The following is a 24,532-nucleotide window of genomic DNA, read 5'->3' as shown; positions in this document are numbered from 1 at the left end:
CAGTCTCATGCCGGCATATCATGCAATGACCCACAGCTGCTGACTTTACTACAGCTCTGGCTCAGGGCTTGGAAGTGTACGCAGTCTCATGCCGGCATATCATGCAATGACCCACAGCTACAGACTTTACTGCAGCTCTGGCTCAGGGCTTGGAGGTGTACGCAGTCTCATGCCGGCATATCATGCAATGACCCACAGCTGCGGACTTTATTTCAGCTCTGGCTCAGGGCTTGGAAGTGTACACAGTCTCATGCCGGCATATCATGCAATGACCCACAGCTGCAGACCTTACTGCAGCTCTGGCTCAGGGCTTGGAAGTGTACGCAGTCTCATGTCGGCATATCATGCAATGACCCACAGCTGCAGACCTTACTGCAGCTCTGGCTCAGGGCTTGGAAGTGTACGCAGTCTCATGCCGGCATATCATGCAATGACCCACAGCTGCAGACTTTATTGCAGCTCTGGCTCAGGGCTTGGAAGTGTACGCAGTCTCATGCCGGCATATCATGCAATGACGCACAGATGCAGACTTTATTGCAGCTCTGGCTCAGGGCTTGGAGGTGTACGCAGTCTCATGCCGGCATATCATGCAATGACACACAGATGCAGACTTTATTGCAGCTCTGGCTCGGGGCTTGGAAGTGTACGCAGTCTCATGCTGGCATATCATGCAATGACCCACAGCTGCAGACCTTACTGCAACTCTCGCCTAGGGCTTGGAAGTGTACACAGTCTCATGCCGGCATATCATGCAATGACACACAGCTGCAGACTTTATTGCAGCTCTGGCTCAGGGCTTGGAGGTGTACGCAGTCTCATACCGGCATATCATGCAATGACACAGAGCTGCAGACTTTATTGCAGCTCTTTCTCAGGTCCTGGAGGTGTACGCAGTCTCATGCCGGTATATCATGCAATGACACACAGCTGCAGACTTTATTGCAGCTCTGGCTCAGGGCTTGGAAGTGTACGCAGTCTAATGCCGGCATATCATGCAATGACCCACAGCTGCGGACTTTATTGCAGCTCCTGCTCAGGGCTTGGAAGTGTACACAGTCTCATGCCGGCATATCATGCAATGACACACAGCTGCAGACTTTATTTCAGCTCTGGCTCAGGGCTTGGAAGTGTACACAGTCTCATGCCGGCATATCATGCAATGACCCACAGCTGCAGACCTTACTGCAGCTCTGGCCTGGGGCTTGGAAGTGTACGCAGTCTCATGCCGGCATATCATGCAATGTCACACAGCTGCAGACTTTATTGCAGCTCTGGCTCAGGGCTTGGAGGTGTACGCAGTCTCATGCCGGCATATCATGCAATGACACACAGCTGCAGACTTTATTGCAGCTCTGGCTCAGGGATTGGAGGTGTACGCAGTCTCATGCTGGCATATCATGCAATGACACACAGCTGCAGACTTTATTGCAGCTGTGGCTCAGGGCTTGGAAGTGTACGCAGTCTCATGCCGGCATATCATGCAATGACATACAGCTGCAGACTTTATTGCAGCTCTGGCTCAGGGCTTGGAGGTGTACGCAGTCTCATGCCGGCATATCATGCAATGACACACAGCTGCAGACTTTACTGCAGCTCTGGCTCAGGGCTTGGAAGTGTACGCAGTCTCATGCCGGCATATCATGCAATGACCCACAGCTGCAGACCTTACTGCAGCTCTGGCCTGGGGCTTGGAAGTGTACGCAGTCTCATGCCGGCATATCATGCAATGACACACAGCTGCAGACTTTACTGCAGCTCTGGCCTGGGGCTTGGAAGTGTACGCAGTCTCATGCCGGCATATCATGCAATGACACACAGCTGCAGACTTTATTGCAGCTCTGGCTCAGGGCTTGAAAGTGTACGCAGTCTCATGCTGGCATATCATGCAATGACACACAGCTGCAGAATTTATTGCAGGTCTGGCTCAGGGATTGGAAGTGTACGCAGTCTCATGCCGGTATATCATGCAATGACACACAGCTGCAGACTTAATTGCAGCTCTGGCTCAGGGCTTGGAAGTGTATGCAGTCTCATGCCGGCATATCATGCAATGACCCACAGCTGCAGACCTTACTGCAGCTCTGGCTCAGGGCTTGGAAGTGTACACAGTCTCATGCCGGCATATCATGCAATGACCCACAGCTGCAGACTTTATTGCAGCTCTGGCTCAGGGCTTGGAAGTGTACGCAGTCTCATGCCGGCATATCATGCAATGACGCACAGATGCAGACTTTATTGCAGCTCTGGCTCGGGGCTTGGAGGTGTACGCAGTCTCATGCCGGCATATCATGCAATGACACACAGATGGAGACTTTATTGCAGCTCTGGCTCGGGGCTTGGAAGTGTACGCAGTCTCATGCTGGCATATCATGCAATGACCCACAGCTGCAGACCTTACTGCAACTCTGGCCTGGGGCTTGGAAGTGTACGCAGTCTCATGCCGGCATATCTTGCAATGACCCACAGCTGCAGACCTTACTGCAGCTCTGGCCTGGGGCTTGGAAGGGTACGCAGTCTCAGGCCGGCATATCATGCAATGACACACAGCTGCAGACTTTATTGCAGCTCTGGCTCAGGGCTTGGAAGTGTACGCAGTCTCATGCCGGCATATCATGCAATGACACACAGCTGCAGACTTTATTGCAGCTCTGGCTCAGGGCTTCGAAGTGTACGCAGTCTCATGCCGGCATATCATGCAATGACACAGAGCTGCAGACTTTATTGCAGCTCTGGCTCAGGGCTTGGAGGTGTACGCAGTCTCAAGCTGGCATATCATGCAATGACACACAGCTGCAGACTTTATTGCAGCTCCGGCTCAGGGCTTGGAAGTGTACGCAGTCTCATGCTGGCATATCATGCAATGACACACAGTTGCAGGCCTTACTGCAGCTCTGGCTCAGGGCTTGGAGGTGTACGCAGTCTCATGCTGGCATATCATGCAATGACCCACAGCTGCAGACCTTACTGCAGCTCTCGCCTAGGGCTTGGAAGTGTACACAGTCTCATGCCGGCATATCATGCAATGACACACAGCTGCAGACTTTATTGCAGCTCTGGCTCAGGGCTTGGAGTTGTACGCAGTCTCATACCGGGATATCATGCAATGACACAGAGCTGCAGACTTTATTGCAGCTCTTTCTCAGGTCCTGGAGGTGTACGCAGTCTCATGCCGGTATATCATGCAATGACACACAGCTGCGGACTTTATTGCAGCTCTGGCTCAGGGCTTGGAAGTGTACGCAGTCTCATGCCGGCATATCATGCAATGACCCACAGCTGCGGACTTTATTGCAGCTCCTGCTCAGGGCTTGGAAGTGTACACAGTCTCATGCCGGCATATCATGCAATGACACACAGCTGCAGACTTTATTTCAGCTCTGGCTCAGGGCTTGGAAGTGTACGCAGTCTCATGCCGGCATATCATGCAATGACCCACAGCTGCAGACCTTACTGCAGCTCTGGCCTGGGGCTTGGAAGTGTACGCAGTCTCATGCCGGCATATCATGCAATGTCACACAGCTGCAGACTTTATTGCAGCTCTGGCTCAGGGCTTGGAGGTGTACGCAGTCTCATGCCGGCATATCATGCAATGACACACAGCTGCAGACTTTATTGCAGCTCTGGCTCAGGGATTGGAGGTGTACGCAGTCTCATGCTGGCATATCATGCAATGACACACAGCTGCAGACTTTATTGCAGCTGTGGCTCAGGGCTTGGAAGTGTACGCAGTCTCATGCCGGCATATCATGCAATGACATACAGCTGCAGACTTTATTGCAGCTCTGGCTCAGGGCTTGGAGGTGTACGCAGTCTCATGCCGGCATATCATGCAATGACACACAGCTGCAGACTTTACTGCAGCTCTGGCTCAGGGCTTGGAAGTGTACGCAGTCTCATGCCGGCATATCATGCAATGACCCACAGCTGCAGACCTTACTGCAGCTCTGGCCTGGGGCTTGGAAGTGTACGCAGTCTCATGCCAGCATATCATGCAATGACACACAGCTGCAGACTTTACTGCAGCTCTGGCCTGGGGCTTGGAAGTGTACGCAGTCTCATGCCGGCATATCATGCAATGACACACAGCTGCAGACTTTATTGCAGCTCTGGCTCAGGGCTTGGAAGTGTACGCAGTCTCATGCTGGCATATCATGCAATGACACACAGCTGCAGACTTTATTGCAGGTCTGGCTCAGGGATTGGAAGTGTACGCAGTCTCATGCCGGTATATCATGCAATGACACACAGCTGCGGACTTTATTGCAGCTCTGGCTCAGGGCTTGGAAGTGTACGCAGTCTCATGCCGGCATATCATGCAATGACCCACAGCTGCGGACTTTATTGCAGCTCCTGCTCAGGGCTTGGAAGTGTACACAGTCTCATGCCGGCATATCATGCAATGACACACAGCTGCAGACTTTATTTCAGCTCTGGCTCAGGGCTTGGAAGTGTACACAGTCTCATGCCGGCATATCATGCAATGACCCACAGCTGCAGACCTTACTGCAGCTCTGGCCTGGGGCTTGGAAGTGTACGCAGTCTCATGCCGGCATATCATGCAATGACCCACAGCTGCAGACCTTACTGCAGCTCTGGCCTGGGGCTTGGAAGTGTACGCAGTCTCATGCCGGCATATCATGCAATGTCACACAGCTGCAGACTTTATTGCAGCTCTGGCTCAGGGCTTGGAAGTGTACGCAGTCTCATGCCGGCATATCATGCAATGACCCACAGCTGCGGACTTTATTGCAGCTCCTGCTCAGGGCTTGGAAGTGTACACAGTCTCATGCCGGCATATCATGCAATGACCCACAGCTGCAGACTTTATTTCAGCTCTGGCTCAGGGCTTGGAAGTGTACACAGTCTCATGCCGGCATATCATGCAATGACCCACAGCTGCAGACCTTACTGCAGCTCTGGCCTGGGGCTTGGAAGTGTACGCAGTCTCATGCCGGCATATCATGCAATGTCACACAGCTGCAGACTTTATTGCAGCTCTGGCTCAGGGCTTGGAGGTGTACGCAGTCTCTTGCCGGCATATCATGCAATGACACACAGCTGCAGACTTTATTGCAGCTCTGGCTCAGGGATTGGAGGTGTACGCAGTCTCATGCTGGCATACCATGCAATGACACACAGCTGCAGACTTTATTGCAGCTGTGGCTCAGGGCTTGGAAGTGTACGCAGTCTCATGCCGGCATATCATGCAATGACACACAGCTGCAGGCCTTACTGCAGCTCTGGCTCAGGGCTTGGAAGTGTACGCAGTCTCATGCCGGCATATCATGCAATGACACACAGCTACAGACTTTACTGCAGCTCTGGCTCAGGGCTTGGAGGTGTACGCAGTCTCATGCTGGCATATCATGCAATGACCCACAGCTGCAGACCTTACTGCAGCTCTGGCCTAGGGCTTGGAAGTGTACGCAGTCTCATGCCGGCATATCATGCAATGACACACAGCTGCAGGCCTTACTGCAGCTCTGGCTCAGGGCTTGGAAGTGTACGCAGTCTCATGCCGGCATATCATGCAATGACCCACAGCTGCTGACTTTATTGCAGCTCTAGCTCAGGGCTTGGAAGTGTACACAGTCTCATGCCGGCATATCATGCAATGACCCACAGCTGCAGACCTTACTGCAGCTCTGGCCTAGGGCTTGGAAGTGTACGCAGTCTCATGCCGGCATATCATGCAATGACCCACAGCTGCTGACTTTATTGCAGCTCTAGCTCAGGGCTTGGAAGTGTACACAGTCTCATGCGGGCATATCATGCAATGACCCACAGCTGCAGACTTTACTGCAGCTCTGGCTCAGGGCTTGGAGGTGTACGCAGTCTCATGCTGGCAATCATACAATGACCCACAGCTGCAGACCTTACTGCAGCTCTGGCCTAGGGCTTGGAGGTGTACGCAGTCTCATGCCGGCATATCATGCAATGACCCACAGCTGCTGACTTTACTGCAGCTCTGGCTCAGGGCTTGGTAGTGTACATGTACACAGTCTCATGCTGGCATATCGTGTTCAGCATTTCCTTGATGTGTCATCTTCTGAGGAAATTACCTATTGCATTAAACATTTCCTGGTTCTTTTCATGCTGTTGTAGTCACACCTCGGTGCACTGACATTGCTGTTTTCTTTTCCTAATCAACATATGCCATGAAGGGCATTTGCAGCGAAAATGATGAGCACATTCACACCAAATGAAAAAATGTATAACTCAATTAACCCCTTCAATTTCAGTTCTTATGACTCACAGGCTCTCTATTTGTCTCTGTCGCGCTTTGTCTCTGTCTCCCTCTTCTCTCCCCCTCTCTCTCTCTCTCTCTCTCTATGTATATATATCTACCTCTCACACATATTCCCTTTCTTTTCTCTGTGGCTTAGTCATATGTCTCTATCCCTCCCTCTCCTCCTCTTCTTCTTCTTGCTGAGAGATTTTATCCATCAGCTGTGATTATTGCATACCGAGGCCTGAGCCTAATTACTCCATCCTCTCAGCTTGAGTGTGTAGTCATGGGTTGGATTTCATCATGATCTGTGTGGACTTGTCACAGGAAGGCGTTTTTCACAGGGTCTTTACCGTGATGGGCCACGGGTAGTGGTCAAAGGGCTTTGCAGTGCTGGCAGCGACCCTCCTGATCAGAGGGTTCAGGTTCTGATCCAGTCCTTGGCAGAGGGTCTTGCTCAGCTTCACTAGATGTGCGTCCAACATCTCAAACCCTCTCCTCCTCTCTGCCTGTCCACTTTATCTCTTCATCCCTTATTCAACAGCTCCTGCAATTGCTCCCTACTCTGAAGACAGCGCCCTTATGGCCATCAAGTTCAATGACCAGGAAATCAAGTCACCAGGTCTTTTAAACCCTCCTCTCCCTGGTCTTACCTTATCTCCGATCACATCCCTATTCACCAGCTGTGCTGCATCCGGGCCCCGCCTACTCTTCCCAATCCATCTGCAGATGGCCCTTGCCTGAACCCTGTGGGACGCATACACACAGACTGGCACTGGAGCAAAGCCAGAGATGCCTGGAGGAGTATCTCAGATTTCCAACTTAGATCTAATACTTTGGCCGCTATTTTTTTTACCATGTATTTACCTCAGGACAGATAGATAGTGAGTTTGGGTTAGGCATCTAGGAGGAGTGATGGGTGAGGAGGCAGTGGGGAGTCTGCAAGAGCATTTTGCAGTAAATAAATCAGAAAATAAATCGGAGAAATGTAAATCGACCAAATAAAGTTGAAGAAACTTAATACATCTGTGAACAATCTTACCAGATGTTTTTAATTTTGCTTTGGCTTTAATTTCATCATTATCCTCATTATTATAGATTTGACCAGATGTTGATGCATTGAATTTTATGCTGCACAAAAAAGAACTTTTATGTAATGTTATATTAAGTACACTCAATGTTATGGTTTACCGACATTTTATATTTCCTGGTTCTAAATTAGAGCAATCAAGGGGCATCTTGTGGTTTGGTCAATGTTTAACTGCTTTCCTTTCCTGAATTCCAGTTTGCAAATTCAAAGCCCACAAACGCTGTGCTGTGAGGGCCACAAACAACTGCAAGTGGACCACACTGGCCTCCGTAGGAAATGACATTATTGAAGACGAGGACGGGGTAAGAAATGCTTGGCTACACCCGGCCTTTCCCAATGACCAAGATGATTCTGGGGTCCTCTTCCCATCTTATATTCTTCTCTCTCCCCAAAGGTCACAATGCCACACCAGTGGTTGGAGGGCAACCTGCCCGTCAGTGCCCGGTGTGCTGTGTGTGACAAAACGTGCGGCAGTGTTAGAAGGCTGCAGGACTGGCGGTGTCTCTGGTGCAAGGCCATTGTAAGCCAACTTCTTATTTTGCTTTCTCTTGACTTCCGTTTTGTTGAGGATGGTGGTGATTTATGTGCAGTGTCAAAGGTTTCTAACATATCTTATTTTATTTTTTTATTTAATGAATTTAGTTGAATTTAATCCACTTTTTTCAATTTAAAACAGGAATTCATCAAAAAGGTTTACATATAATACACAGTGAATTATAAAGCATACAATCATAAAACCCCACAAATCATCCCAAATGTCACACCATCACTTCCAAGGCTAATAATTACATTTGGGTTTGGCATTCTTAAACGATTGATTTCTAACATATCACTGTATGTTTCTTTAGGACATTGTATATTTTGGTTGGGATTGTGTAGATATCATTCAAAACTCCAACTGCCCAGGGTAGAGAAGGATTAATGCTTTTTGCTGCATAGCTTTCAATATCTTTGTCATGATGGCCGACAGAGGTGAGGCATTCATCAATTAGGCTCAGCAGACCATTTAGTGTGTTTAACCTCATGTTAAGGTAGAAACCATTCCCAACTGTATGAGATAATCAAGAGATTATAATGTGGTGAAAATGTTTAGGAAAAAAGAGCTGCGTGTTGGAGTAATGGAAGGAAGTAGAGTGTAAATAATTACATTAGAACAGAGTGGATGCGAGAATAGAGGTTTTACAGACGAACTCGGAATAGAGCGAGAAATGATGCAGGGAAACTGTGAGTGGACTTGAATGCAAGTGATCCATGAAAATAGAGCACTGATGGAAAAATAAATGACTAGAGAGGAAATCGCCCATAAAAATAGAGTATGGACCAGAGAAAATTACATGGGAGGAAAGGATCCATGAAAATGCACAGCAGATAAGAGGAAAGTACTGAAGAGAAAATTACGCATGAATGACAGAGAGGATGAGAGACAATGGTTAGTGGGGAACTATTCAGTCAAAATAGAGAGTGGATAAGAGAAAAAATGCTATGGTGGAAATGATCCATTCAAATTTAGAGTAAATGAGAGAAAGTGACTTAAGAGGAAAGTATCCCTGTAAAATGTACAGTGAGCAAGAGAACATTACTAAGGAGGGAACAATCCATGAAAATAAAGAAGGGCTAAGAAAAAAGTACTTCAGAGATAATGATGCATTATACATACTCAGTGGCTGGGAAAACATTCCATGGAAATGAAGAAAGGATGAGGGAAGACTGTGAGAGTGGAAACAAGCCATGAAGAGAAAGGGGCGACAAAGGAAAAGTATGAAGGAGGAAACAATCCTACCTGGATCAAGACCTCTTCCCTAGCAGAGGGAATTTTACAACTATCTGAAGACTGGGATTGTTAAACCACTCCTAGAGAAGGGCAATCTGTGCACTGATGTGCTAAAACAAGTGCCTAGTTTTCTTTCCCAAGAAAAACTCTGGAAACAAATGTCTCTGTCCAGTGGAGCGATTTAGTTTCAAAGGCAAATTCTCTTCACCCATATCAGTCTGGTTTTTAGACCAATCACAGTTGTGAGACTGCAACAATCCAGGTAGTTGATGATGTCCTTTGCTTTACTGATGGGGATGGTGTCAGTGTTTTAATCCTGCGGGATCTCTCAGCAGTGGGATATGTGGGCCAACACGTTATTTTGCATCCTCTTCGTGGGGGCAGGTTTAGGGGAGTCGTTTTTGACTGGTTCTGTTGTTTCCTTTCAAATACACATCAAGTAGCTCAAATTGTGACATTCAGTTGTCCTGTGTGTTGTGGTGTTCCACAGGGACCTATATAATTGTATGAAGTGGTTGGGAGACTTGTTCTCCAGGTTTGGCTTCACCATCCATCAGTATGTACATGAGACTCACCTGGTATCAATCTAAGAGGATCTTTATCATTTGGAGGGTTGCTGGTCTGTTATAAGAGGCCAGATGTAATGATGCCAAGACAGAATTTCCTTTATTTGACCTAGAGAAATTCACTGTTCACATCCAGTCGTGGCTGTCTTCTCTTTCAATAGGCAACTGTATTTCAAAATGAAATCCTATAGTCTAGTCTCTTGGCTTTATTCTGGACTCTAAATTAACGATGAAACCTCCACGTTTAAAGATAGTTGAATTAGTTCACTATCAAATAGCTATTTTCATTACGATCAAACATTTTATTCCATCTACTTCTTTCTTTCATTAGTGCAATCTTTGTATTTTGTCTCATATTGATGGTGGAAACGGCATGTTGATTGGAGCACTGAATTCTATCTTGAGACCACTCAAAGTAGAGTTTCACTCCAGAGCCACACTAATTGTTGGAGCCAGGAAATTTGAATCTGGGGTCTCCATTTCTGAATTTTCATCATTGGCTTCTGTTGGAAGCACAAATTCTGTATAAGGTAGTTTGCTTGTTATTTTGGTTCTAACCTTCAACTTTTAATGAAAAAATGGAAATTTCTGTAACCTTAGTAAACTCATTCTGGAGATAGCAAAGGTGAGAAAATGTCAAACGCGGAAGAAGTTGTCAGCGTTGCAGCCCGATCTTCTGGAATAATCTTCCCCTTCATTTATGAACCTCTCATCCTTGATCATTTTTAGAAAACAAATTTTAAAAAACGAATCTCTTTCCTAAATAAGGTATTGCTGCTGTAAACAATTTTTGGAAGAATATTGTGATTTCTCCCCTTAGGTAATTACATTAGGTTTTTAGGCATTAGGGTTTTTACGCATTGTATGTTGATATTTACCTTTTGATTGTGTGTGTGTGCACTGTAGCTTTTTATTGTACAGCGCACCATGAATCATACTTTTGCTAAGGTTCGTGCTTTATGAATGTCTTAAGTAAAATGAAAGGAAATACATGGAAATAAAGGGAAGATGATGGGAGAGCATGGCAGAGGAAAAGATCCATGAAAATACAGAGTTGATGTCAGAAAAGGGCTAGAGGGGCCCAGTGGAAGGGTGGGAGGAATGCTGGAGAAAATAAGGCATCATTAAATGTTAGTGACCAACATAGGGTGGGCCAGAGAGATATGTGGCCCCTAATAAATCAGGGGTTGATGCGGCAGGTGTGGTGGTAAAAAGCGGAAAGTGAGTGTGGAAAGTCACATGCCAGTGGCCTTGTGTGGTCTTGATTCATGGGTAGGGTGTGCAAGAAGAGGGAGAATGTCAAAAACGAGTCAGATGGAAGAGAAGTGCAGTGGGCAAGGGAGAGGTCCACGGTGAGAAGAGCCAGAGTGAAAGAGAATTGAGGAGAAGGGATTTTTAGACAGGATGAAATGTAGTAATCAGATAGAGATAAGGGGGTGGGGGAAGACGGGAACAAACGAACACAGAGGACCGTGATAGATAAGTAAGATGAAAGAATGTGAGTACATGCCATAGAACTGAACAGAGAAACATGGCAAAACATATGGTCATGTTGGTTCCTACATGGTCTTGTATGCAGTGGTGGTAAATTGAAGGAGTACATCTAAAATGGTACCCCCAAATACCTAAATCCACCCAACTCGTTGTGTGTTAATGAGAAATGACATGGAACCAAGATGTTATGGTTTCACTGACATTGCATTTACCCTTTGAGTGCCAGGACTTTAATGGTTGCCTTTGTATCTGAGGGGACCTCTACAGAGGCTAAATACCTCAAATGGTTATAAAGTTCACTATGGTGTGTATACTGTGAGGGCACGTATCTTGCGCTGTATCGCAGGGATTATCGGAGTAGTAGTGTACAGAAAACCAGGTTGTTTAATAATGTAACAACAAATGATCAAAAGCTGCCCTGATGCTGTCAACACTAGCGATCCCGCTGCTCAATGTTATCTGCGCAAGGCCTATTTTCTCAATATTTGAGCATGTTATGTTATGTTATGTTATGCTGCTATTTGCATGGCTTAAGAAAAATAGGTGGATATAAAAAGTGGCACTGGGTGACCTTGCCACACAAAAATATTGCATCCCCAAACATTTAGCACCTGAACAGCACAGCACACAGTTTGCCTCGCAAGGCCTCAGTGGAGTGAGAGCACGGACAGGCCACTACAAGGGAGGCCGAAAGTAGAACATGGGGGGGGGGGCAGCTGATTCAATGCAAGAGGCAGGCCGGCTGCAGGTTGGATGACTTGGGAATAGGTCTAGAAAATAGGGAGAACACGTGGGTCTCCCTTACATGCCAACATTATTCATTCCAGACGGGGGACGCTAGTCCAGCCCAGGTTTTCACTTTTCAATCTTGGATTTGTAGTCCTGGGTTTATAATGGGGAAATCCAGAACTGCAAGTCCCAGAGAGCAAAGTTAAAACCAAGACTCGTGCACCGAGTAAAAGTAAATTGGTAAAGCCCCCTTATACAGGCAGGAAGGTGCATAATGCAAACACCTGTGGTAAGAGGATCCCAAGTACTAGCCAGTGTTCTGTAGGGGAACACTATAGGGCACACTATATGTGTGCTTGACTATTCGCATCCAGGGAAGGGAGCTCAGCCAATCAGGTGGATGGAAACACAGCTGAGAACACACAGTGTACCACCCACATTTTCCAGCCACCCAAGGCCCTTTTTCCGGGTGCCACTTGATTGTGGGTTTGCAACAGGGAGACCCTACCTGTTGCCTCTCCATCCCTCCAAGTCATTCTGCACCCTTAACACACCTCAGATGCTCCCTAGCTCGTGCTGACCGGCCGTTAATGGCCCTGTACACCCCCCTAAGCGGGGATGATTGCTACAATGGCATAACATAGCGTCGTAGGCTGTGCTAGGATTCCTTCCACCTTCTGTTGATTTACACAAGGAAAGATCTCCCTGGGAAAGGCGTCTTCGACTTGAAAGCGCCAAGGGAGCGCGTGCAAAAAATCAGTTGCGTACTCTGAAATGCAGCGTTTTATTGCCGCAGTGTGAGTCAGCGACACGCCATGGAAACGCAGTGCATTCCTGTGAATGTGTGAAAGCGCTTGGTGCCATAGCTGGGCGCTTTGATTTTTGCCAGCCACAGATCAGCTTGGAGAGGGAGATTTCCGTGAGCAATCAGGAGGTGTGGACCTGTGTGGTGGAGCTAGAATGATAGGGCAGGCAAAAAGTCTCAGTAGGCCACACATTTGTATTTATTTGTCGTACATAACGTGCTCCTACAAGGCTTGTCGTTTCTTCATGTCACACTGGACAAGGCAGCCGAGGGCGGTGCCTAAGGTATGGAAATGAGAAAAGGGAAGGAAGGTAGAACAGGGAAAGGGAGGAAAGAATGAACGTTCTGATGAGGAGGAAAGACAACAATATTCAGAAATTGGGCAGAACAGGGTCATCCCCTAAATCAGAGGTCTGCAACATGTGGCTTTCCAGATGTTTTCGACTACAAATCCCATCATCCCCTACCATTGAATAGGCTGTCTGGGGCTGATGGGAAATGTAGTCCAAAAGATTAGGGCAGTCAAAGATTGCAGGCCCCTGACCTAAATGGAAGATAAGCGTGTTTCTTCTGTGCATGACCCATGCAGAGCATTGGCGCTCGCACAGTGTATCAATGTCCTCTGGCGTTCTGTGCATGACCCTTACAGTGTTGGTCCTCGCGCAGTGTTTCGATGACCTCTGGCGTTCTGTGCATGACTCTTACAGAGTATAGGTGCTCGCACAGTGTATCAATGACCTCTGACCTTCTGTGCATGACTCTTACAGTGTTGGTCCTCGCGCAGTGTTTCTATGACCTCTGGCGTTCTGTGCATGACTCTTACAGAGTATAGATGCTCGCACAGTGTATCAATGACCTCTGGCGTTCTGTGCATGACTCTTACAGTGTTGGTCCTCACGCAGTGTTTCGATGACCTCTGGCGTTCTGTGCATGACCCATACAGAGCATAGGCGCTCGCACAGTGTTTCGAAGACCTCTGGCATTCAGTGCATGACTGTTACATAGTGTTGGTCCTCGCACAGTGTATTAATGACCTCTGGCGTTCTGTGCATGACCCATACAGAGTATAGGCGCTCGCACAGTTTATCAATGACCGCTGGCGTTCTGTGTATGTCCTTTAACAGAGTATTGGTGCTCGCAAAATATTTCAATGACCTCTGGCGTTCTGTGCATGACCCTTACAGAGGTTGGTCCTTGCACAGTGTTTCAATAACCTCTGGCTTTCTGTGCATGACCCTTACAGACTATTGGTCTTTGCGCAGTGTTTTCGATGACCGCTGGTGTTCTGTGCATGACCTTTACAGAATATTGGTCCTTGCGCAGTGTTTCGATGACCTCTGACGTTTTGTGCATGACCTTTACAGAATATTGGTCCTTGTGCAGTGTTTCGATGACCTCTGACGTTTTGTGCATGACCCTTACAGAGCATTGGTCTTCGCACAGTGTTTCAATGACCTCTGGCGTTCTGTGTGTGACCCTTACAGAGTATTGGTCTTCACTCTGTGTTTCAATGACCTCTGGCGTTCTGTGCATGACCCTTACAGACTATTGGTCTTCGCTCAGTGTTTCGATGACCTCTGGCGTTCTGTGTGTGACCCTTACAGAGTATTGGTCTTCACGCAGTGTTTCAATAACCTCTGGCGTTTTGTGCATGACCCTTACAGAGTGTTGGTCCTCGCACAGTGTTTCAGTGACCTCTGGCGTTTTGTGCATGGCCCTTACAGAGTATTGGTCTTCGCACAGTGGTTAAATGACCTCTGGCGTTCTGTGCATGACCCTTACAGAGTAGTGGTCTTCGCTCAGTGTTTCAATGACCTCTGGCGTTCTATGCATGACACTTACAGAGCATTGGTCTTCGCTCAGTGTTTCAATGACCTCTGGCGTTCTGTGCATGACCCTTACAGTGTATTGGTCCTCGCGCAGTGTTTCAATGACCTCTGGTGTTCTGTGCATGACCCTTACAGTGTTTCAATGACCTCCGGCGTTCTGTGCATGACCCTTACAGAGTATTGGTCCTTGCGCAGTGTTTCAATGACCTCTGGTGTTCTGTGCATGACCCTTACAGAGTATTGGTCCTCGCGCTGTGTTTCAATGACCTCTGGCGTTCTGTGCATGACCCTTACAGAGTATTGGTCTTTGCGCTGTGTTTCAGTGACCGCTGGCGTTCAACTAGCTGGAGGAAGAATGGGTTCTCAGGTGTGGGTGTTTCTACATGTGTGATTTATGGTAGAAAGGGCCAAAGTAGTGTATTGCTCTACGGTGCAGCAAAGGGTCTTGATGATGAGCGAAGGTGAGCCGGGAGCCAGTTTAAATCCTTCAGAGTCTGCGTAGTGTGGCCATGCTCTTTGCGTGGAAGACCTACTGAGAGGACAGCTCTGAAAGACTGGGAGTTTGGCCATGGTCGAGGGGTATGATGCAGAGGAAGTTATGATATGATATAAGTAATTTATAACGCGCCTGTACACATTGTGTTTCTAGGAGTACTCGCGCCGGGAAAGAATGTCGCCTAATCAGGACAGCTTGGCGGTTGGCATTGAGGAAGCGAGAGAAGTTTCGGCACAGGGGGAGCTGATAGTTGCAGGTTTGGGCAACTTGGGTAATTTTGCCAATGGGGGTAGAGTTTGTCATGTAGCTGCACGCCCGCTTTGAGCATTGATTTCACAGTGGGCGAGACAGATCCTAATTTGGGCAGCGAGGGAAAGGGTAGGAGTTGCAAGGTTGAGGGAGTAGTTAGTTTCATCAAGGCATGGATGGCGTGAAGGCTGTCAGAGATGTGGAGGAGGGGGGTCGAGGCTTACCAAACATGACTCGTGCATAGATTTCATAGCAACAAAAAAAAGGGGGCAGTCATTTTTTTCTGAAAGGAACTTAATTAAGGTCAAGTTGTAGATACAAAAAAGTTTTTGTGCAAAATGAAGGTATGTGCAATCGATGAAGGTGTTCGTTTCCATATGATCACATTGGTCGGACCAAACGGAAGTGATTCGAGAAGCGACTTCCGGTTACTGTGCGCTGAACGGAACATTGGTAAGGTCTGCCCATGTCCCAAGAGGCCGCCTACCTGGCGTAAGGCGCGCTATATAAGACCAGTGCACCGTGCACTGCAGTGTGCAGACATGCCAGATGAGCAGCAGGGTTCACTAATAAAGCAATTTCCCAACTGTCTCTTTACAAGCTTCCTGTAGATAATGAATCATTTTGCTGCAACTGTTGGCATGGAGGCGCGTGGCATGTTTGCATTCCAATTATTGGTGCTTTGCATTACACGCAAAAAGAAGGAACCATAGTGCTTAGATTCTAAAAGGCAAACAAGGGCACAATGCCATGCTGTTATTTCAAGAGCAGAGGTGTGTATTACCGTGGAACGCAGGCCTAAATGTGCGTTATCAGGTGCGTTGTCGGGCGCCTAGAACCTCTGTGGGGTGGGCACTATAAATAAGTAAACATAAATAATGGACAGTGCTATTGCTCAGGCCACGTTTGGTGCACCGCACGCACATGAAAAAGGTATACCACAGGAATGGAAAAAAGCAGGGAGGATAGCCCAGCGGCAACGTGTTCGTATTTGAAAAAAGACTACACGAAGCAACACTGGTTCGATCGCCTGGGTCCCACTTAAAAACCTCTGGGTATTAAGCGTGTTATAAATATGCAACTAAAAGACATATTCCTGTAACATTGCCTCGATGCCCTCGGGCTGTGTGAGCGCTTTAAAAGTGCAAATAAATAAAAATAAAGCACCCAGAATGGGATTGCGCCATTATAAAACGCATCTGTGAATCTGGCCTGAAAGAGTTGGAAGACGGTGAATTACTAGGAAAGCCACATTTGGATAGGAACATATTTCTCTGCGGATAAAAGGAGACTCATAGGATATCTACAGGCATGAGAATGTATACACCGGTACAATTCAGGGAACCCGCAGGTTCACGCTATGAAATGTGCCACTAAACTAGAATTTGCCCTCTACACCCAAAGTAAATATGTTATTATGAGTCACTCGGACTTAGTCCAGGAGAGGACAGTTCACAAGGAAGTTAAACGAGTACCTTTCACTTACCCTTGACTTACTCATAGAGGGTGACTAGAGGGTGACTCTGTGTCATTGTCATTCATAGTCACTTCAATGTAAATTGAATTGTCCTCTTCTTATTATTATTATATTTATTGAGCGCAGAACTAGTTTCGTAAAGCAACAGAGCACTCTACAGAGGCATACACCAATACAGATGCACAACGCAGCACTCTACAGAGGTGTGCAACAGTGCAGATGCATAAGGGAGTGCTTTACAGAGGTGTGCAACAGTGCAGACGCATAAGGGAGTGCTTTACAGAGGTGTGCAACAGTGCAGACGCATAAGGGAGTGCTTTACAGAGGTGTACAACAGTGCAGACGCATAAGGGAGTGCTTTACAGAGGTGTGCAACAGTGCAGACGCATAACGGGGTGCTTTACAGAGGTGTGCAACAGTGCAGATGCATAAGGGAGTGCTTTACAGAGGTGTGCAACAGTACAGATGCATAAGGGAGTGCTTTACAGAGGTGTGCAACAGTACAGATGCATAAGGGAGTGCTTTACAGAGGTGTGCAACAGTGCAGATGCATAAGGAAGTGCTTTACAGAGGTGTGCAACAGTGCAGACGCATAAGGGAGTGCTTTACAGAGGTGTGCAACAGTGCAGACGCATAAGGGAGTGCTTTACAGAGGTGTGCAACAGTGCAGAAGCATAAGGGAGTGCTTTACAGAGGTGTACAACAGTGCAGATGCATAACGGGGTGCGCAACAGTACAGATGCATAAGGGAGTGCTTTACAGAGGTGTGCAACAGTACAGATGCATAAGGGAGTGCTTTACAGAGGTGTACAACAGTACAGATGCATAACGGAGTGCTTTACAGAGGTGTGCAACAGTACAGATGCATAAGGGAGTTCTTTACAGAGGTATACAACAGTACAGACGCATAAGGGAGTGCTTTACAGAGGTGTACAACAGTGCAGATACATAACAGAGTGCTTTTCAGAGGTAACAACAGAACAGCTATACAGCAGGCGGTGGGATAAAGAGGGACACAGAGGCGGGGTACAGCTGTACCGGGTGGTGGGAGGAGAGGGGCGGATGGCGTCTAGCAAATCAGGTGGCGCTGGGGTGATGCGACGGCCTAGGTGTCCAGGAGTAAGTCAAGGTTGAATCAGAGTTGCTCCCAGTAATTCCATATGGAATCATCCTCAATGTGTTCATCTAGGGTGGACCATCTGTAGAGGTACTTGGCATTGTTGAGTATTTTTTTGCCTAAACTTTATTATTCATGGTTTATCCAGGGATTGTTCTGATCACCATATTTGCCGCCAGGGGTTCAACTTTAGTCCTTTTGTCCTAATGTCTTTTGAGTAGAGGGATTATGCAGCCAGAGGTAACTCATTGATTGTGTTTTCTGTTGACTCCTTCCTGATTGGTAAAAAATTGATGTATATTCAGCGGAAGATCGAAAACTCACGGCTTTATTACTTCTCATGACATAGGTGCACAGCGCCTGCAAAGAACACCTGGGGAAGAAGTGCCCTCTAGGGCAGTGCAAGGTGTCCATCATCCCTCCCACAGCCTTGAACAGCATCGACTCAGATGGTGAGTACTCATACGGGTTCTTGACACTGAGAGTACCCTGCCGGAGCAAGGGCACTTGGTTTCCAGTTCCAGAGGTTGTTACTTGTGTTTGTCCTGGTTGGAAAACGTGTAACCAGTTGCTCGAGCTGCTGGTATTTCACATAATAGTAGTCGGATGGGATTGGATACATCTCAAAGAGAAGCGCTCCCCAAGTGATGTGTATTCTATCGCTACTTAGTCCTCAGTCAGCGTTTAGCTACAGGGGTCTGCAATCGTTGGCTCTCCAGAGGTCTTGGACTACAACACCCATCAGCCCTAGCCATCATAATGAATGGTGAGGGATCAAGAAAGTCGTAGTCCAAAACACAGGGAGAGTCAAAGTTGGGAAACTCTTCTAATGGGTAGCACCCTAAGTGCGTGATACGAGGGCTGAGGTCCTGGTAGGTTGCACTCATGTCAGCTGTGAGGTGAGCAATTTGTAATTTGCATTCTGGTCCTTGTAGTTCTGCGTATCCCGTTGTTATGCACTGCTTACAGGTATCAGAGCTGTTCACACTTCACATGGGGCACTTTTACCTCTCCTAAGATCACATGTACGTGTGTCCAGAGGAAATCCTGTGCATGCTATGATGAATAGTTCATACAAAGTATACAGGCAAGTGTGACTGAGCACCCAGCTTCCACAATTCGGCCACCTAGTTACTGGCAACAAAAGGAATGGCTGATTTTGACACAGAGAAACTACAACATCCAGTGTCATGTGACGTGGCCGAAATGTGACTGACTAGCTTTGTGCCAGTCCTCTGGTTATCTCACTTGGGAAAAATGGAAGGGTAGGTTAAGAGAATCTGGGCATCACAGAAGGCAAAAGTCGAGACAGGCCGTAAGCCAAGAGGACCAGGGGAAGTTTCTGGCTTCTCTGCATCATCGTATCGTTTGGTTCTACGTGGAGGGCAATGTTCAGACTTCTCTATTACTTCCCATGACTTATTTCTATGCAGAGAGGAACAGGGGCATTTTCAGACTTCTCTATTTCTTCCCATGACATGTTTCTATGCAGAGAGGAACAGGGGCATTTTCAGACTTCTCTATTTCTTCCCATGGATCGTTTCTATGTGGAGAGGAACAGGGGCATTTCCAGGCTGCTCTATTTCTTCCCATGTCTTGTCTCTATGTGGAGAGCACCAGGGGAAGGTTACGGCTTCTCTATTTCTTCCCATGGCTTGTTTCTATGTGGAGAAGAACAGGGGAAAGTTCAGGCTGCTCTATTTCTTCACATAGTTTGGTTCTATGTGGAGAGGAACAGGGGAATGTTCAGACTTCTCTATTTCTTCCCATGGCTTGTTTCTATGTGGAGAGGAACCAGGGGATTTGCAGATTTCTCTATTTCTTCCCATGGCTTGTTTCTATGCAGAGAGGAACAGTGGAATTTTCAGACTTCTCTATTTCTTCCCATGGCTTGTTTCTATGTAGAGAGGAACAGGGGAATGTTCAGACTTCTCTATTTCTTCCCATGGCTTGTTTCTATGTGGAGTGCAACAGGGGAAATTTCAGACTTCTCCATTTCTTCCCATGGCTTGTCTCTATGTGGAGAGGAACAAGGGAATTTGCAGATTTCTCTATTTTTTCCCCACGGCTTGTTTCTATGTGGAGAGGAACCAGGGAATTTGCAGATTTCTCTATTTCTTCCCATGGCTTGTTTCTATGCAGAGAGGAACAGGGGAATTTTCAGACTTCTCTGTTTCTTCCCATGGCTTGTTTCTATGTGGAGAGGAACAGGGGAATGTTCAGACTGCTCTATTTCTTCCCATGGCTTGTTTCTATGTGGAGAGGAACGGGGGAATGTTGAGATTTCTCTGTTTCTTCCCATGGCTTGTTTCTATGCAGCGAGGAACGGGGGAATGTTGAGACTTCTCTATTTCTTCCCATGGCTTGTTTCTATGCAGCGAGGAACAGGGGAATGTTCAGACTTCTCTATTTCTTCCCATGGCTTGTTTGTATGTGGAGTGGAACGGGGGAATCTGGAGACTTCTCTATTTCTTCCCATGGCTTGTTTCTGTGTGGAGAGGAATAGGGGAATTTTCAGACTTCTCTATTTCTTCCCATGGCTTGTTTCTTTGTGGAGAGGAATAGGGGAATTTTCAGACTTCTCTATTTCTTCCCATGGCTTGTTTCTAAGCGTAGAGGAACAAGGGAATGTTCAGACCTTTCTGCTTCTTCATATAGTTTGTCTCTATGGGGAACAGCAGCGAGGGGTTGTTTCAGTGGAAGGACCTTATTTGCAGAGGGTACCTGAAAGGGTGAAGGGGGATTTTGCTTTTGGATGTTACCCATAGGCATCTGGCCAGCTGCTAGAGGTGGATGCATCTGAGGAATTACCCAGGGGGTCAATTATAAACCACGAGATGCTTATGGCAGAGGGCTTTGAAATCAGATTATTCCTTCAACAAGAGCCTGTACAAAGCTTTAAAAACAAAGGCAATTTTAAAAGCCAATTTCATGCCGAAGAAACATCAATGGGCATTATTTTGTACATTTGTGGAGTTCATTGTAGTCTTGGTGGCCATCCCAATGTAGCTGTCATTGTAACAGCCCAAGCAGGTCATTGGTACAGCAAGGAATGACGCAATCGACGAGCCATAACCAACAGACGGAGCATCCCAACAGGAGGCACAGGTGCACAGATGCGTTCACCTATAGCACTAATTATGGGGGCATAAAATAAGACGCCCCAGTTGCAGAGCTTCTGTTTGGGTATTGTGGTGGTGCCATCGTTGCACCAGGTTGAACGGCATGGCCGGGAGTCCACCGCCCGATCACAACAAGCTCGGTTTTGGCTGTATCTAGGCAGAGCTAGATAGACTTTATCTGGGTTTGTCCAGGATGATCTTCCACTTGTTTGTGTCCCGCAGTTTTGTTTTCCGGTATGAGGTGGATCTGGGTACTGTATGTATCCCGGATCCTCACCTTCGGTGCCATGCAAATGTTAGTCACGATCAGGAACCGGTCCGAACCCTGCGGGATTCCGCAGGCGATGTTTGTAGTGGCGTCGATTAAGCGTGTGAATTTGACCAAGTGGGACTTAAGGAAGTCGCCATTGGCGGGCAGTCCTTGCAATGTGCATGTACAATTCCAAGTGATGAATTAGTATTCTTCAGGGAGCGGAAATGGAGGTGAAGTGGTTAAGTTGCCGACTATGGAACCTGAGTTCTAATTCCAGCTCCGACACTTGGCCTAAATACTTTGATTCTGGGCCTCACTGCACCCTCCTGAGCCTCAGATTGTAAATATGTCCAATAGTATATGTTTAAAAAAGAAATATACAACCTGATTTATACCATTGCCCCAATTGCATGCTCTCACCCTCGACACCCCCTCTACAGCCCCACTGCATCGTGGATTCTGTAATACAGGCCACATTATTCTGTGTTCAGCCCGTCCCACTGAAGACGATTCGGGTACGATATATTTTCTCCGTGCGGGCTCCACTGCTCCTTTGCGTTGGGTCCATTAGATAGTGAATAACAAATTGAAAGGTTATTAAAGGCTGCTGATAGGCCGAACAGGAACCTTCTTGGTCGTGATCCCGGTTCCTGATCATTTCCTGCTCGATGTTTCAGATGGCGGTTCCAGCACCGGGTGGAAGACGGACTGGTTGCCATTGAGGAGGATGGATTGTTCCAGGTAGTGGTGCTGCTGGGCTGTCACCACGGCTTCACGAGCCTTCGCCATGCGCTAACACCCTGAGAGGGACCCGTAATGTATTATTGAATGATTATGGGGGGTTTGAGCTTCTGTGGGCCAGATTCTTCCCTAACGGAGGTGTGATGCAGAGAGCGAGGGCCTGTATTTCCACCGGTTTCACCTTAGAGTTACAATGTCAGAAGGTAGTCATATTGGTTGTGTAAATCTTAGTTCCACATTAAAAAAAACTGCTGAACTTGCGAAAGTTGTAAGAGTCATTGGGGCACCGTTGTTTCCGAACCAGCATACTACAGGTCTGTCTGCCGTAGCCACCATGCCCAACAGGTGTGACCCTGCTGGGCACAAGCGGACACAGTAGGCAGACCATCACAGAAGCACCGGCACAGTTAGTAACGGTGCCAGTGTTTCCATGGTCCCCACTTCCATAGAGTCCTATGGCACTCTATAGGAATGAAGACTTAAAATCAACCGGCGCCTGACTTTCCGGGCCGGCGGGGTTGTAATCTCCCGATGGCACCAGGAAATCAGGCATCAGTAAATATTTACGGGTACGGTGGCAACCCGCCGGTAGCACCGGCACGTTACCTCTTGACCCATAAGGAGCCCCATTGTGTCGACTGTTACCCAAGGAGGTCAGAGAATTTGATTGGGCGATGTTGAATAGTGGGGCGGTAGCTGCATTGTTAAAGAAAGTCAACAGGGCTTCGCAGAGACCATGGTTGGGAGCTTGGATTGGGACTTCCAAGACCTTAATCATGTACCCGAGTGGGTTCATGCCCCATTTCGTGCACTCCATGTCGGTGAATATGCTTGCCTACCTAATTTATCAAGTTGTGGAGGAAATCGTCTTGTGTTTCTGTCCAGCAAAGAGCCACTATGCTGCAAGGTCTCAGGAAGTTCCTATCTTGCTAATGCCACAGCAAGCTGGATGTCCCTCACATCCATTTCCAAAACACAGAAAGCAATAAAGTCTGGATGAGGAGACACATGCTCTGTCAACATAAGTGCACTATAGACCAGAAGCATGGCCGATAAGGCAGGCGAGCAGCCTGGGTTTGCAGGTTGGTTCTTAGGGTTCATTAGATATGGATGCTGGTGGCATTTGGTGTGTATAGCGGGCGGTGGCATGGGATTGCTTGTGACTTCCGGTGCAAGTGATTCGGAACACCAGCTATCAGTAAATAGTTGTATCTGCACCCTAAGGCTCACCTCCGCAGTCCTTTCACCTGCACCCACATGGCATCACGCGTCTATCATCGAGGCGCCACTCGCGCCACCTGTCACATCCTGTTCAAACCCAGTCTCTATAAACAGACTCGGCGAGCAGAGCGATGAATCATCCTTCATTGTTTGCGCCGATGCCAGTTGCGAATGCCCTTGCTCTTCTCCGACAGAAACACGACACCTACAGAATGGGCTTAGCAGCAGTGCCCAAACCTTCCCATTCCCTTGATTGTCAAGGATGCCCTTGATTTAAGAATCGGGCCCAATTCTGCCGCACACTCAAGGATGCGGCCTTCCGGCACGCCATTCCTTCCTACAAAGCCTTTGCTCTCTTGAAAGTGAGCTTGCAAGCTGAGTTTGACAGAGCTAGAGGCTCAACTGTGCCAGGCACATGGATCTACAATGTGCCAGTGCCATATTGTTTGTAGCTCATTAGGCAATAAGCAAATATTTTTGGGTTTTCCCAAAGGGGTTGAGCAGAGGCTTTGAGTCTTGCATTCATCATCAACCTAAAATATCCTTGGCTAGGGTAAGACTAGGGTTGCCAGGTGACTCCATGTCATGAGGCACATCCTACTCTACTGCTGGGCTTTGCTGTGACCTCAGTTTTACGTCAGTCCATTTTACAAGCAGGCAATAGATGGAGAAGTGACCGTCGAGCACTAAGGGCATGGTGTCGCTCCAGATATGCAATCATGTGGCAAACCTAGGAGGGACCCTAGCTTTCAAAAACCAGTCGGAGTGCCTTTGTTGAGGATTCTTGGGGAAATAAAATAGAAGAGCTTTTTGTTGGAACGGTGCTTATGTTGTTGTAGGCGAGCCAGCATGCTCCAAGGCGCATGGCTTTGTAAACATGAAAAGGCAGTGCTCTGTGATGCTTGTTTTGGCATGCAATCGACTGAAGACTCCTAAGGATGGGACCAATATAGATTAATGTTAAGGAGTGGTGATCAGCCCGGCTGCTACCTGCTTGATCGCCTAAAGGGATTGAAAGGCATTTGGTTTGAGAAGCAGTGGCCTATGCAATTTGCTGAAAGTCATTTGTTGGGTTAATGCTTCTTTTGTGGGTGAAGTTGAAATTACCGGCCTTCAGCATTGGCTATATGTAGAGTTTCCAGGTTAGGCTTGCGTATAATAGGAAAACTTGCATTTTTCTTAAGGGCTTGACAGCAGGGGTACGTTTAGCTGGATAGTAACTTCTTCCACGTCTGGACGTCCAATGCTGATCTTGGGAATGAAATGGATACTTACCCTGTCTTGATTTGCTTTTAACTTGGGATAATGGGCTGTCATTAAGCTCCCAATATTCACTGGGCACC

General features: G+C 47.4%; 1 protein-coding gene across 7 annotated transcripts in view; it reads left to right on the top strand.

The window, feature by feature from the left end:
* Positions 1–24,532, top strand: part of LOC138570086 (diacylglycerol kinase delta-like) — a 1,083,011-nt gene that overhangs the window by 886,510 nt on the left and 171,969 nt on the right. For all 7 annotated transcript variants that reach the window (XM_069648673.1, XM_069648675.1, XM_069648678.1 and 4 more), the window contains 3 exons: positions 7,515–7,621; positions 7,714–7,839; positions 18,202–18,304. In XM_069648673.1, the coding sequence (XP_069504774.1) occupies positions 7,515–7,621; positions 7,714–7,839; positions 18,202–18,304 (336 nt within the window). The remainder of the gene's footprint in view (positions 1–7,514; positions 7,622–7,713; positions 7,840–18,201; positions 18,305–24,532) is intronic.

This window comes from Ambystoma mexicanum, chromosome 2q (genome assembly GCF_040938575.1).
Source record: "Ambystoma mexicanum isolate Mex_15411 chromosome 2q, UKY_AmexF1_1, whole genome shotgun sequence".
In the NCBI taxonomy this organism is placed as follows: Eukaryota; Metazoa; Chordata; class Amphibia; order Caudata; family Ambystomatidae; genus Ambystoma; species Ambystoma mexicanum.
This window is presented reverse-complemented; position numbering and strand designations above follow the sequence as displayed.